At 46.1% G+C, this 15,889-nt stretch overlaps 1 protein-coding gene across 2 annotated transcripts; it reads left to right on the top strand.

Moving 5' to 3' along the window:
* Window positions 1-71: 71 nt before the first annotated feature.
* On the top strand, window positions 72-10,050 carry mRpL16 (mitochondrial ribosomal protein L16). Of its 2 annotated transcripts, none has more exons than XM_050174771.3 (6): window positions 72-310; window positions 957-1,022; window positions 3,507-3,664; window positions 4,660-4,791; window positions 9,469-9,600; window positions 9,786-10,050. In XM_050174771.3, exons 1-6 carry the CDS (start codon window positions 250-252, stop codon window positions 9,978-9,980), a joined length of 744 nt encoding a protein of 247 aa, XP_050030728.1. In that variant the 5' UTR covers window positions 72-249; the 3' UTR covers window positions 9,981-10,050. The 2 variants fall into 2 exon arrangements, with proteins under 2 accessions (XP_050030728.1, XP_054924511.1); XM_055068536.1 differs by having other exon boundaries at window positions 114-132.
* The last annotated feature ends 5,839 nt before the right edge of the window (window positions 10,051-15,889 follow it).

The following is a 15,889-nucleotide window of genomic DNA, read 5'->3' as shown; positions in this document are numbered from 1 at the left end:
GCGCTTCAAGATCGATGATGATGATGAATTTAATTAAAGTGTGAATGATGCAAACCGAAAACACTAAAGATCCACCGAGCGTCAGAACAATGGCCTGAAACCTTTTCTGCTCATTAAGATTTAAATTATGTTGTATGCATATCACTTATGTCTTTCAGATTTCTCTTGTGCATGTGCGAGAGAGTGGGAAATAGCATTTTTGTAGGAAACTCTCTATGGGAAATGGCACCGAAAGCGTAGTAGAAAAAAATGGCGGCTCCCATGTCAGTCATGCTCGCCGTTGCATCGAAATCTATGCAGAGCTGCAGATGTAAGCACTATTCTTTTTCTCTAGTGCTCTTGGAACTGTGCTTTATTACAAGCCAAAAATTAAAAGAGTAAGTTCATGCACCTCGCCGTCACACCGATCACGGTGTGTGCTCTCGGAGTCCTCTAATGCCGGTGTCACAGGGCCATTTTCGATAGCGATTGAGCCCAATCCGGATCTAAATCATCGAACGCGATTGGCGCCCTCCCGCAGATTGAGCAAAGAAGCCGATCGCGAGCGATGAATTCGATCCGGATCAGGCTCGATGGCGATCAAAAGACTACCGTGTGACACGTCCCAGTCACACGGGCACTTTGGATCGCGATATCGAATTTCTCACTTGTGATTGCTCTACCACGCGTGTTCTGTGGCTCTATTACGCAACTTGCACAAATGATTCAATATCCAATCGCAATCGAGAAAATCGACCTCGATCGCGATCGTAAGTGCCGTGACAGCGGTATTTAAACTCGCTTGCCATGTCTGATCTCAACATTTAACAAGTGTGTTGACACATGAGATTCAATATATGCACAGTTCATGATCTGTCCTCGTGGGTGGCTGCACTCGTCGTGGCGGGATGTTGTATCTAGGTCCCCTTCTTTTATTATGGCTGTAGCTTCTCACATTCTACTTTTCGTTCATGAAGCCCGGGTTCCTCAAGTGGTTACCTGCATGGGCCTCAAGCTGTGGAAGGTGCCTCCAACGTACGAAGGTAACGTGCTGGCCGCTTGTTAAATCTCGGTTAATAGAACTAGATGTCGTTTACCGAAATATGTCCCCAATGCTGAATTGCTGGGACTTCTGTACGGCGTGGTTACGAGCCTCGAACTTACCTAAACTCATTTTCGACAAAAGGGCATCACCGAAGAGCGCGGCTTGTGCAATGGCATTTTCAAAAATTTAGGGTAATACTCAATGTCATGATTCATATGTCTTCTGAAAGTTCCCTTTGAAATGCTTGAGTTTTCACTTGTCATTTTCGTCACAATGATATATTCGAAGTGATTTTCGTGCAACTGTATGGATGGGAGTGCATAGTCAATTCATTTAGCCTATAGCTTTATTTCTTGTGTGTATATATATATGTGTGTGTGTGTGTGTGTGTGTATATATCATAGAGTTTCTCACTATAACACCTAGAGGGTAATCTGGCGCCACCGTCTATGGGAGTTTCTTAAGGGGGCACCGTGCCGTCATGGGAATGACGGTATATGTGTCTGCGAGGCTCGTGTTGGCTGGTGTTGTAAGAGGCTTCATCTAAAACGTGGATATGGCTACGCAAATAACGCATTCTCAAAGTAAAATCCTCATAAAATGTTTCCATTCACGTATATTACATCTTTACTCACCCACGATGCATGACCGAGCGAAGAAAAGCGAGAACAGACGACCAACTGTTTCAAAGCGAGCGCGAACCTTTTCGTCTGTCCTCCAACTTTAGCGGCCCGCTGATATTTCTTACGTAAAATGTAGTCGTACACACAATAACAAGTTCTTATAGTTAAACAAAACATGTTTTTGCGTAATAATAAAGCTAAAACAGCTTTTCACGTGCTGTTTTAGTAGAAAATGAATCATTGTGACATACGGAACGGTACTTGCCAAGCGCGTCTTCAAGGTGTCCTGTCTCTACGAGAACGATGCCAATCCGAATCCACAATATACCGGCATTCCCATGCATACCACAGCGCAGCAGCGCCAGATTTCCCTCTAGGTAATGTGAGAAACTCTATGGTATATATATATATATATATATATATATGTGATAGAAAGAATCACCTTAGCTTCAATTTATCATCTGTTTTCATATTGCTACAGAGCCGCCACAGTGTGGCTGCACTGAGGAGGACGAAGACGACATGTGTGCTGGTTTGATATAGCGTCGCCATTTTGGCCTCCGTGAACTTCCCTGTAAATAAATTGTAAATAGCGTTCGGCTGCAGCTTCACGTAACATTAATTTGGTGTAGGTGGACGTTCCCCGTACCCATCATTGAGCTTCGCAGCGGTCGCAACGGCGACAATGCAACTTCGGCTCCTGCTGGTGGCACTTCATCTACGCAAGCGTCTCCGCCTGCAGCCCCGACCTACGTCGCCGTTTCCCCACCTCGGGACCCTGGTGTTTTCAACGGAGTCGGCAGTCCTGATGTTGACGACTGGCTCCGCTTATACGAGCGTGTCAGCACCAGTCACAGGTGGGATCCGTCTATTATGCTTGCCAACGTATTTTCTACTTTGACGGAGCTCCATTGGCATGGTTCCAGACTCACGAAGAGGAGATCTCGAGCTGGGATCTCTTCAAAGACAAGCTACACTACCTTTTTGGCAATCCGTTTGGTCGACAAGTCAATGCCAAGAAAGCCCTTGCCACACGTGTACAGACGTCGACCGAGTCCTACGTGTTGTACATTCTTGACGCCTTGGCCCTTTGTGCCAAGGCTGAGCCGAACATGGCTGAGGACGATAAGGTTAATCATGTCCTCAAAGGCATTGCTGACGACGCCTTCAATTTACTGGTGTTTACGAATGTCACCAGCATCGATACCATCCTCAAGGAGTGCCACCGTCTCGAGCATGCTAAAAGCCGCCGGGTATCCCAGCACATCACTCGACTTCCCAACACAGCTGCTACGTCATCCTGTGACGACCTCTTCCACCAGCCGTCGCGATGTGACAACTTGACCCGCATCATTCGTCGTGAGGTCGAAGCGGCACAACCGGCGGCCCCTTCATTCCCGTTATCTGATCATTCTCCGGTGACAATCTCCTTGATCCAGGCCGTCGTCCGTCAAGAGTTGTCCAACGTCGGCCTGCAATCCATTCGCTCGGTACGCTCGGAACCTTTGTCTCCACGCACGTCCCCACCGCGCTCTTCTTACTCCTCTTATGGACAGCGCAACCCCTCCGAATGGCAAACCGTGGACGACAAGCCAATCTGTTTTAACTTCCGACGCATTAGACATGTCGCTCGCCACTGCCGCAGCCGCTGGACTTCTCCGACGCGCTATTATGCTGCATTAAATGTAGCCTGCCAATAGCAGTGTCTGTGCTGCTTTGGGGGCGGTTAGACCATGAATTGTTCAACCAAAGCCCTACAGAGTTAAAAAAAGAAAGAAGCTTAAACCAAACAAGTCTAGTTTACCATTAGGCAGGGATTCTTACTTTTGGTTTCGCTGTTCTTGCCACTCCAATCTCAGGTGTGGAGTTCCCAGAGGAGAGGAAACTACGCAACCTTGAAAAGGTGCCAACCTACCCGCATGGTGTGCGGCCTCCAAAGATGTTCAAAGACCTAGCCACCATCCGTGGGGCTGAGCTCGTGCACAACAGACTGTTATACAACCAGTATGGCATAATGGTGAGTGCATTGTGCCCATAAGCAGATACGCTGGTTTTGGAGGGGAGAGCTACAAAGAGGCCCTATTACCGAAGAAGCTTTCGTGTCGTGAGCTTTTATCTCAATACGTGAGAACACAAAAATGATTCGTCTGGCATCCACCCAACTGACTTTGTTGAGTGTTGTTGCATTTAAAGCAAAAATGTAAAGTCTGCTGCTAATTGGCAGCACATTCTTTATTAGAGTGTGATTTCCTAAATAAAAATTGCCAAAGTCAGGAATATTTTTTTAAGTGAACCATCATATTTTACTACTTTGCAGCTCTGGAACAAAAAGAAAAGATAGCACAATTCTGTAAACTGCAGTCATCTAAAGTGGAGAAAAAAGGAAATTCATGTATTTTCCACCGATCTGAATCATACCAGTAATTTGTGAGCAGGACTTCTGCAAAACTTGGGCAAACACTAACTATATCACCCAAGCTGTAAGCTAATACACATCATATGTCTATTTAGACAATCTATAACCGATACAGTGTACAAAATGGTCTGTTCTGTGTGGCCCTGTATTTGTTATTGGTAAGCAAAGTTAGAGTTGTAAGCCTCAGGCCTCAGTTTTTATTTATTTATTTATTCTTCCTTTTCAGTGTTAGGCAATTTTGGTAAAAAGTTCAAGGCCCTACATTAAGATTTCACTTCCATCAGTTGCTAGGTTCTAGCTTTGTTTTCCAAGTGTGCCAAATTTAAACCAAATAAATTCTGTAGTAGTCTAATTAGAGCATTTATACTTTTTACATGTATTTCAATAGTAAAATTAGATTTGGTGCAGGGCAAAGACTTCCTCTTAATTTTGCCTGGCATAGTTGCCCAGCTTCTCAGCTTATCATTGTAACTGAGAGTAGACGTGCCAGTAGTGTAGTTGTGCACTCAGAAAAAAAGATTGGCTCTCAGTACAGTCTGATTTCAACAGACAGTACACCATTGTTTTAAAGCAGTGCTTTTCACTCTGATTTTCAGGCCCTTTCAGGTGCCTTCCTTCGACCAGGTCACATTGACATGATCCGTCTCAATATAAACAAGAAACTTGATGTGACTAGAATGTTTGCCGTGTGGAGGATTGACCCACCATGGAAGCCTATTACCAAAAAGGTATAGCTTCTTTCTGTAAATCTTTTGTCTGTTGGTATAACTGCACATGACTGAATGTCCTCTTTTTTTCTAGCCAGTGATTTTGCCCCGGTGTTTGCGAATGTTATAATTCCCATGTGTGGCATGAAGATGGTGAGGTGATCCTTGATGTGCTAGAGCAAAGTTATCCTTCTTCAAAGTCTTTCCCGTCTGTCTGTGTGTTTTTTCTGTGAGCTTTCTACTAGAGGTGTTTGGAATGGTGAAATTTTTTCATTGAATAGGTTAATAATAGTCAGAAAATGGGTGCTCTGTATATTTAACACTTTTCGGCTTCCAAAAATATGAAGTGATGCATGCAGGACAATGCTAATAAAGCAGTTGTCGTTTCAACCTAAAAGTGAAGCGTTGATGGCAGTAGCAAAGTATCAGACAACAACTTGAAGCAAGGCTCATAGTTTCATTGGTTGTATGAATTGCAGTGAGCATTCGCTTACTAATTAAATTACCAAGCATGGTGTCATGCATGCACAGGCGAGCATTAGCAGATCTGACTCTATGACTGCGACTGCTCACTATGACAACACTGATGTGTTGAAGAATGGCAGCATTGGCAAGTGAATTGAGCAAACTGAGCAGTTTGCAAATAAACTAGAAGTAATAGGTTATCGCAGTTCCAGGTTGGCCTACAATGGGAACCTGAAGTTTCCAGTGCACCCTTAGTCTTGAATGATTGGTAACTCCTCATGTTCTTACGCCATTATGGAATGCTCGAAGATATCGAATTCATGGACTGAATACTACAGCCTGACGTAAGGATTTGGTTCATATTTTGAAATGATGCATAGTCGGATATTCCTACTTTCTACAATTTCCCCACACCTCCTGGCGCTGGCTGTTCATATGTGTAGTGCATGACCATGTCATGATTGTTGCTGCTGGACCACATGTATAGGTTCAGCAGTGTGCATATGCATCCGACAAGAAAATACCTTCATTATACCCATTAGTCAATATAGTATGTGCATATTGTTACAGTGCATTTGGACAGGGCCGTGCGTGCAAGAGGGAGACAACGAGGAAGTAGTAGACTGTCTCCTGCAGCTGTGACCTTTGTACCAGCCTGCGCAGTTACCACTAACTTTTGCCTATGTAAATGGTTGTACATACATTTGTGCATTGGGCTTCCTCTTTGTCAATCAGTGGCCGGGCAGCACCTGCAAAATTTTTAACAGACTGGTGAAAATAGGAGCATAAGCCCACAAAGCTGTGCACATCTTTTGCTGAGCAGAGTACAGGAAAGTTCTTGACTGCGTGAATCTTATAAGGATCAGGCTGTATACCTGCAGCACTGACAAGGTGGCCAATAACTTTGACTTCATGGTGTTCAAAATGGCACTTGGAAAAGTTAAGTTGAAGGCTAGCCTCACTAAAGACTTCAAGAATAGCAGCCAAGCGACTGAGGTGGCTGTCAAACGTAGGCGAAAATATGATGACATTGTCCAGATAACACAAGCAGGTGGACCACTTACAGCCCTGAAGGAGAGAGTCCATCATTTTTTCGAAAGTTGCTGGTGCATCACAAAGTCCGAAAGGCATAACCTTAAATGGTAAAGGCCATCTGGTGTAACAAAAGTGGTCTTCTGACGGTCGAGTTCAACTGAAATCTGCCAATAACTGGATTGGAGGTCGATTGAAGAGAAGTATTTAGATCCAGGAAAGAAGTTGAGAGTGTCATCAATCCACAGGAGAGGGTACACATCCTTTTTTGTGACCTGGTTCAGTAGACGATAGGCGACACAAAATTGCCAGCTGCCATCCTTTTTGACCAAGACAACCGGCGATGCTCAAGGACTCGGAGAGGGCTCAATTACACTTTTGGTTAGCATTTTGTCTACTTCAGCTTCGATAACGTGGCGTTCTGCGTGAGACATACGATAAGGTCATTGGCGGATAAGGTCATAGGACTAGCATCACCAGTTTATAGGTCACACCGGAAGTCTGTCCCAGCAGGCGATCCTCAAAGATGTCGCGATAAGACACCAGGATGTGACAAAGAGCCGCCGCTGGTTCGGAAAGCAAGTATTGAGTGATCACCTTCGAAAATATGCCAGGATCGGACGTTGCGGAACTGATCGGACAGCAGGTGGATGCAGACGAGCACGGAACATCTAATACAGAGAAGGCAGAATCGTCGATGGGAAAAGCATTACCGAGTGATATGCCTTTCGGGGTAACTTGTGTACTTAAATAAAAATTTATAACAAGAAGAAATATGCGGTTATCGGTAATAGTCACAATGGTATGAGGAATGGCAACTGTGCACAGCAGGCAACTGTGCACAGCAGGCAACTGTGCACAGCAGGCAACTGTGCATAGCAGGAGAACACTGACATTAGCAGTCAGCACATAATCGCCGTCAAGAACAGATGGGAAGGATGTCAAAGATATATACATAGAGGCTCGAGACAGCAACTGTACGAAGTCTTCAGAACGTAAACGAGGCTCAGCTGATTTTGGAGGACAGCAGTGAATAGGTAGCTCAAGTTGGAGGAGGCCAGCAGCGCAGTCAATCAGAGTTGAATGGTCTAATAAAATGTTAAGGCCGAAGATCAAGTCATGGGAACACCGTTCTAGAACAGCAAATAAAATGGAAGTGTTGAAACCAGCAACAGTTATTCGGTCACTACACATGCTGAGGATAATGGGTTGGCTTCATCAGCGACCCGGATAGCACAAGATGCGGTAGATGTCCGGATTTTGTTCAAGTGGCAACGAAGACGGTTGCTCATCACCGGGATATGGGCTCCAGTATCGAAAAGCACTGGGACAAATACACCGTCGACTTCTACATTGATTATATTGCGTGTGGTCAGCAGGTTGAGAGGTTTTGGCAGAGGTATTGACAACGCAGCATCACCTCAGGGAGCTGCATCTTTTAGGTTTCCGAAGGTATGCACCCAGGTCAGAATGACGGCTACACATGATGGGACTGGGGTGATTTGGATGATGGGCGACGGCTTTGTGGTGAACGGGACTGGTGACTGCTCAGGGACGGTGATCATACGGTCGTACCATAAGTGATGTGCAGGTTCAGCTCAGCTTGCGGTTGGATATGGCGAAAACCGCCGTCTAGACGAGGGCTGTTCGAGAACAGCATCGATGACCAGCGGTTGCGACAGTATCGAGTGACGTAACCAACGTGGTGACAACTGAAGCAAATAGGTCGGTCATCCGGTGTTCGCCACTCCGCCATGTTGCGAGAACCTCGGGGAACCCACTGATTTTAAGTATGCACGAGTGAAGGATGTTCGGTTGGCCAGGAACTGGCCACAGTACAAACTGACTGCAAGCCGACATTGGCGAGTTCTTGGTGCGCAATAGCCTGAACAAGGGGAACTAAAGGAGCGCATGCATTGGTGAGAGGTAAGTACAGAGCCGCAGGACACATGGCTTCCAGCTCACGGCGCACATTCTTCATCAGCTGCTCTGAAGGCTGCTGCTGCCGCCATGAAGGAGAGTCCTGTCGGTCTTCACAAGACGATGTTGCAGCCGTATTGGGAAGCAGTGCAAATGACTGATAAATATGACGACTTTTCACCTGCTCGAAATGCTTGAACTTTGTTGTAATGTCATTTACCGAAGTACAGTCCTTACAAATTAGTAAATTGAAGGTGTCATCGGCGATACCTTTTAAGACATGCCCAACTTTTTCAGACTCTGTCATTTCAGCGTCGGCCTTGGAGCAGAGTGCCAGCATGTCTTGCATATAGGCGGCGTAGCCTTTGGTGGACGTCCGAACTCATGATGCCGACTCTTTCTTGGCGACAACCTTCCGACCCAGTGGTTTTCTGAAGAGATCTCGCAGCTTCTGCTTGCAGGTATCGCAGTCACGGAGTTCTTCGTGGTTTTGAAACCACACTCGCGCAGTTCCCACCGAGTAAAAAATTATGTTCGTCAGCATTACTGTGGGATCCCATTTGTTGGGGCTGCTCACCCACTCATACATCTCCAGCCAGTTGTTGACATTGGCGCCATCGGTGCAGCAGAAGGTTCCTGGATCACACGGAGGCATGAGTGCGACAGTCGACGCAGTGGATGCAGGAGTTGCCGAGCTAAGCATCGTCTCCTGCGACATCGGTGAAGAACTGAAGCGGCGGCCACTGCGAAGCTCCATTCGAGTAGTTACCCTGCACCTCCAGCAAATGTTATGAAGAAGCCCGATGCACAAATGTATGTACAACTATTTACATGGGGAAAATTTAGTGGTGATTGCACAGGCTGGTACAAAGGTCACAACTTCAGGACACAGTCTACCACTTCCTCTTCGTCTCCCTTTTGCACGTATGTCCAGTCCAAATGCACCGTAACAATATATTCATTACATGCTGGTATCAGGGAGAGACGTTTTAGCTTTACTTTGTTATGTCCAATAATTTTTTACGCCTGTGCTTGTTTCATCCTCATAGACACCATTATGATGAATTATTGGATATAACAAAGTAACTATATATCATGTTTATCATCAATATCACCATGTAACAAATATATGCATATATTGAATACTGGATATAGTCTAGGTGTTTTAGTCTTGTTTGCGACTTACTAGGTCACATCCATCCTAATACAGTGGGTTAGACTGTACTATGTTTTTGCTGCTTGTGAGCTCTGTGTTTCCTTTATGTTTAAATGTGCCCTTAGGGTCAGGGAAAAAGGATGGGTAAAGGAAAAGGCGCCATAGACCACTATGTGACTCCCATCAAAGCAGGACGTGTCATCATCGAAGTTGGCGGCCACGTGGATTTTGAGGAAATCAAGCCACTCTTACAGCAGGCAAGTGCTTTTTCTTAAATTTACTTTGATAGTTAAATTGATTATTTTATTGCTTTTAAAGGTAAACTGCAATGAAATTTCACTTTGGGTAAATTAGTTATAAATGAATAGTATATCCTGTTCAAGCTCAAAGAGGCATATCAAGTTCAAAGAGGCATTGACTGTTTTTTTTGTATCGTTTCTAGGTATGTTACAAGCTTCCTGTAGATGCCATACCAATCAGCAATGAACTGCTTGAAGAAATCAAGCGTGAAGAAGAGGAACTAGAGAGAAAGAACATCAATCCATTTAGCATTGAGCGGGTTATAGACTACAAGATGCATGACTCTGCTCGGTGGATCAGCAAATACGACCGAAAGTACTACACTAAATATGTGTGACATGCATAATAGACGACATTTGTTTAATGTACAGAACAGAGCTCAATAAAATACTAGATGTTGCCATGTCTCTCTTCCGCCTCCTCCCCTACAAATCTCATTTTGCAAAAGAAGAAAGCGTAATCTCATGTTAGCAAAGCAGTGCAAAAGACAGGACACATACCCAAGTGATTTACTGTACAAAGCACACTTAATGGAATAACAATGACCTCACAATGACAATAGCACGGTGATGATGATGGCATGACTGACGACAGGACTATCCCGTTTTGTTCCCCAAAATTTTAATGTGTTGGTATTCTTAGGGTACTTCACGCACTTCTCACGGGTGACCTTTTTATATATGTTTGTCTCTAGCTGTTTTCCCACCTACCTGGGTCATGACATGTTTCTTAGCATTCTTAACCCTTAACGTTACCCTTAACCCTTAACCTTTCTTATCCCTTAACGTTACACCCATCATTCTTCTTTCCATAGCTCGTTGCATCGTCCTCAATTTAAGTAGAACCCTTTTCGTAATCCTCCAGGTTTCTGCCCCGCACGTGAGTACTGGTAAGACACACCTGTTATACACTTTTCTCTTGAGGGATAATGGCAACCTGCTGTTCATGATCTGAGAATGCCTGCCAAATGCAGCCCAGCCCATTCTTATTCTTCGGATTATTTCAGTCTCATGATCCGGATCCTCAGTCACTACCTGCCCTAAGTAGATGTATTCCCTTACCACTTCCAATGCCTCGCTACCTATCGTAAACTGCTGTTCTCTTCCAAAACTGTTCAACATTACTTTAGTTTTCTGCAGATTAATTTTTAGACCCACCCTTCTGCTTTGCTGTTCCAGGTCAGTGAGCATGCATTGCAATTGGTCCCCTGAGTTACTAAGCAAGGCAATATCATCAGCGAATCGCAAGTTGCTAAGGTATTCTCCATTAACTCTTATCCCCAATTATTCCAAAAATCCAGGTCTCTGAATACCTCCTGTAAACATGCTGCGAATACCATTGGAGAGATCGTACCTCCTTGTCTGACGCCTTTCTTCACAGTTATTGCTATCACAATAATACAAAAGAATATCCGGCAACTGAAGATTCCCGTGACCCATTGCTTTCCGCAAAAGAAGTAACAAAATCGAACTTGCACCATGCGACAATTCGCTGTGCTGCAACAATGTCCTTTTTTCTTTTGTGTTGCGTGGGCACGAAAATGACAAAAAGAAAACGCAAAGGAAAGCATGTTGGCCACACTCGAATACCTACTTTGGGCACCTAATGCTACCGAAGGAATATCGAAGAAATCTTAATACGCTTGGCCCGCAGAGAACCATACGAATATTGCTCGATATTAGGGCGAGCTCCACCACTGGACAAGCTGGCGCCACCGTCGGCGTGACGTGACATGAGGGATCACGTGGACACAGCGGCCGCTTCTGCTGCTTCGAAAGCGCCGAAGCGAACTGAAAACGAAAGCTTAAAGTCCCAGCTGCACTGCGGTTCTGATAAAGCGGTGAGGCTTTACCGCCTTGGGTGTCTGCTTGACAACATTTGAAAGTGCTACAATAGGTAGTGACTGCCTTTGAAGGCGTGCAGCATGGTAGGCTACTCAGTAGCTTGGTATCGCAGTGCCGGACGTACGCAACGGAGCCCGGTGTCAGCCTTATTCACACGTAGCCGCAGGAAAAAGACCTGCGTGAAGCTTGGCTCGCGAAACTTAGAAGCGGCAGACAGCCATCGGCTACAACTCGGGTATGCAGCAAGCACAGCCGCGAGGAAGATTTCTGCTACGGCGCCGGGACTGCGATGTTCGGTGAGTGGCTGAAAACGCGCACTGAGACGCTCGCCCGCGCCTGCTGCTCGGCTAATGTCATGACGGTTTGGCCTATGAACATGTTGATGCTAGATACTGCAAGTTCACTGGAACGGAAAGGGAGCGGTAAGATTTTACCGCGACGCACATTAAAAAGGCATAGTATATTGTCATATGTTTGTGTTATGAATTCATGCACTGGATTACGAAAAAGGAGCAGGTGGAAATCGCACGCTGAGAAGACCGATAAACAAGGTGCGACGCAACTTGAGAAATAATATTGAAATGTCCAAAGATTTAGAAGACAAATAAAGATTGAATCGTCGCGACGGCACGTCACAGTCGCCGTAGGTGTCGAAGTCTCTATAACGAAACAGTTCTGATAGCCTCCACGTAACAATGGTTGCTAGTGTACTGTCAAATGCTTATATGCTGCGGCCTAAAGCTAAGCTCACGGCATGGTGCGAAAACGCGCTCACAGCGAAAGCAAAGCATTGTGCGCGGACATGCATGCAGACGCGCAGTCGGTCACTGCGAACCCGTGCGATCGCTGCATTGAGGCTTCATTCTGTTATGCTTCATTTGGTTACACAGACAGCCCACTATAAGAACATATTTCACATAGTTTACTCTCAGCGTTTGCCTACCTTTCACGCAAGAAGCCGGTTCGGGAGACTCCATCGCGGCGACCGCGCGCAGTGGTGTCCACTGTACGTATCCGGTAATAAGATAGCGTCTGTAAACGATTCTGTGCTTTCAATTTGTCCAAGATTATTATATCGACAATCAAAATCTTCCCTCGTTCTTAGAGTACTTACATAAATGTCCAGGAGGGCTGCCACGTGGTGTTTTTATTGAGCGCCGTAAGCGAAACCTATGAGTGCGCCGCGTGAAAGGGAGACGCTTCCGACGGATGGTGCCTCCGTAAGTCCTCGCCCCCTATACAACACTGGCGAGAGAAAAGACTTTCCGGAGAGGTTGCGATAACATCGAAGTGAAGGTGATGCCCTCAAGCGAACGCGTTGCAATCCATCAAGTCCTCGGAGTGATGGCGGCGAACGACCATTGTTTCGTTTTCTCATCTGCTAGCCAAAAAGCATCCAGAGCTCAGCCAGGCCAAAATCCACTCGGTCAGAGGAAAACGAACCCGCACCGAAGTGCGCCGCGCGGTGGTCGGGGCAACACGAGAAAAACGCATGCGCTCTGGCTGGCTTGGGCAGTCCGCGGGTAGCGAGAACAGAAAAAATTGAGCCTCAATGTGTCCTCGCGAGTGAAAGTCAAAGTAGAAAAAATAGATAAGAACGTAGTTACCTTTGCTTGCGTTAGTGTCTCGACATGGATGCTTTGGCGCAGGTGAAACAAATGTTTATATTCTTTTCTGTGACACGACGGCACAAATGAACCACCACAACTCATCGTCTCATCGGATCCCACTGCGTGCTTTGTCAACTTGTCTGATAATGTGTTGATTTGGCTTATCTCGCTGTATGGTCCGGTGTACGAGTTTAGAAAAGTCAATGCACCTTTGGCCTCAAATGGTTATAGGAACATTAAGCTCACAAAGTTCCGGAATTAAAAATCTAAATAACGAAATTGGAAAATGTCAATGCACCTTTTGCATCAAAAGTTTGAGAACTTTATACCCACAAAGTTCCGGAATTGAAATTCGATCATGCGCTCCGGTATCTCGCGGCATCTCGCGGCGTCCGCGAGATGCCGCGTCGAGCCCGCGTTCGCCATCAAAATGCCTTTGAAACTTTGTGCTTGTATGGGTCTGCTTGCGTTATGTGACTCCAGGTGCTTGAGCGTTGCCACGAAATCCAACCCGAGTTTTTATTTATTTATTTTAGAGCGCAGCTCTTTGGCGTCCGTTCCTGGGTTTCGCGTCGTCGTCGGCGTTGTCGTCGGCCTCGTAACCAGCTCCGCCCCCCTTTCATCCCCCCAGCGCTAGCAGCGACCGACTGATACCGCTGGATGCCGCTGACGCCGCTAGAGAGTCAAGATAACGTGACTGCATAGAACACCGTCGCCGCCATGCAGAAAGAGGAGGAAAGGGTCCCCCCCCCCCCTGTTCTTGTGTGGCGGATAGGGTGCTCTTCAGTTGCCGACGCGCCGGTTATTTCACGTAGGCCCCGGCACGTCGACGAATACGTGACCACCTTCCCACGGCTAGACCTGGTTCTTAGCGCTGCGGAAGCGAGGGTATCATATTGTTTGTGTCGGCATCGGCGGCGTTCTCCCTGAAACCAACTCCGCAGCTGGGGTTGACTCACTATCGGCGTCAGCGGCATCAGTCAGTCGCTGCTATCTCTTCCCTCCTCCCTTTATCGTGTTGTCCGCTTGCTGCGCGCGCTTCTGCCCCCATCGTTTGCCGCTGGGTGTACACGCCGCCCCCCTCCCCCCTCTTCCTGCGAGTCTCCGGTTGTCAAAGCGCCGGCTCGAACTTAATTCCTTTCTTCGACTTCACATTCTACCACGGAAAAGCCAATCCGGACAGAAAGCTAGCCGATGAATTTCGTCGGTTGCAGTCCCACAAACTTGACACCGTCACCGCCAAGTGCCTCGCCATGACTGAACAGCCGCACTACTTGTTGATCTCCGCTCTTAACGTACGCTCCCTTGCCGCACATGCCAAGGACGTACACCACGATCACATTCTGCGCCATTCCTCTGTACTTTGCTTTGCTGAAACCTGGATGGATCCCGAAGAGCCTCTCGAAATCATAGATTTCCTATACTGCTGTGGTGCTCGCAGAGACCACAACAGAGCGGCGGGAGTCGCTATCTACTTGCGCACAGGTCTCTCTGCAATACCAGTCGAAATGTTTGGCACGTCACATGAAGTTGGCGAACTGTGCGCCGCAAAGTTGCCCAACGGCTTGCTGGTAGTAGCTGCCTACTTCGCCCCTACCGCACTCACGAAAGACGTCGTGCACTTCCTGCAACTCGCATTAACCGTCCATCGATCCACACCGATGTTAGTAGTGGGGGACTTTAATGTTGACATAAAGACAAACAGCAATTTCCTAACACTTATGCGGGAGAACATCCCGTTCCTCTCGCTCGTAACGCGTCCCACGGCTGTGACAACCTCGCGAGGCACTTGTATAGATCTCGTCTTTGAGAATCAAGCATTGGTGTACCAAGTCGAACATATATCAGTCTATTTCTCCGACCACAAAGCTTCCTTCATGACTGTCAAGAACTGTTAGTGGAGTCTTTGTTAAAGGAATACATGTGAAAAAAAAAAAATTCTGTGATAGCGCATACATGTGTTGCTCGATTTCTTTGCCTCAATCTATCGAAAAGGTGAAACAGCTTATTTGCTGCGCTCAAATTCCGCATTAGGAAGTAACGTAATCGTCGGTAATTTTTTTATTACTTTATTTATTCATACATACTGCAACTCTAAGAGGGTTATCGCAAGAGTGGGGTACAAGATCAAAGGTGCCACGCACACAAATCAAAGGTACAAGGCACACAGCAAGAAATATGTTGAAAAGAAAAATGGTCTCAATACATACATATATGTATATAAACATAGTATGTAATGGTCCTAGGAATGACGGGCAACAACCAGTGAGTGCCTTAACAAAATCATCAAGTGTCAATTTTCGTATGTTAGGGGGAAGCTGGCTCCACATTTCAATGGATGGGGGCAAAAACTATATTTGAATTTGTCAGCCCGGGCATACAGGGGTGTTATATTTCGAAGGTGAAAATTTGGTGTGTTAGACGCTTTAGCAAACTTAATGTATTCCAAAGATGAGCAACGTTCAGAGTTAACAGTGGTGCAAAACAGTTTAAGGCTTTCTACATGACGCCGCTCTACTATCTAAGAGAGGTTTAAAGAGTGAAGGTTAGAAGAGGGGGAGAAGTCCTTGTTGTAACGCCGGTATATAGATCGAATAGCTTCTTTTTTGACGGATTCGACTTTTCTTATGTCGGATTTCAGATATGGATTCCAAATGGCACACCCGTAATCCAAGATTACAGGTGTGCCAGCACTAGGGTTTCGTACATGAGCAATTTTGTTTCTCTAGGGGCTGAGTGCAGATAACGCCTTGGGTAACTTAGACGTGCTAGAGCTTTAGAACAGGTTGCTT

Source organism: Dermacentor andersoni, chromosome 9, assembly GCF_023375885.2.
Source record: "Dermacentor andersoni chromosome 9, qqDerAnde1_hic_scaffold, whole genome shotgun sequence".
Classification (NCBI taxonomy): Eukaryota; Metazoa; Arthropoda; class Arachnida; order Ixodida; family Ixodidae; genus Dermacentor; species Dermacentor andersoni.
This window is presented reverse-complemented; position numbering and strand designations above follow the sequence as displayed.

What these genes read in the sequence shown, in the direction of transcription:
- mRpL16 (XM_050174771.3), top strand. Translation starts at nt 250, where the DNA reads ATGGCGGCTCCCATGTCAGTCATGCTCGCCGTTGCATCGAAATCTATG. An exon ending in ATCTATGCAGAGCTGCAGAT is followed by an intron (nt 311 to 956) that starts GTAAGCACTATT and finishes TCGTTCATGAAG; the next exon opens with CCCGGGTTCCTCAAGTGGTT. An exon ending in GGAAGCCTATTACCAAAAAG is followed by an intron (nt 4,792 to 9,468) that starts GTATAGCTTCTT and finishes ATGTGCCCTTAG; the next exon opens with GGTCAGGGAAAAAGGATGGG.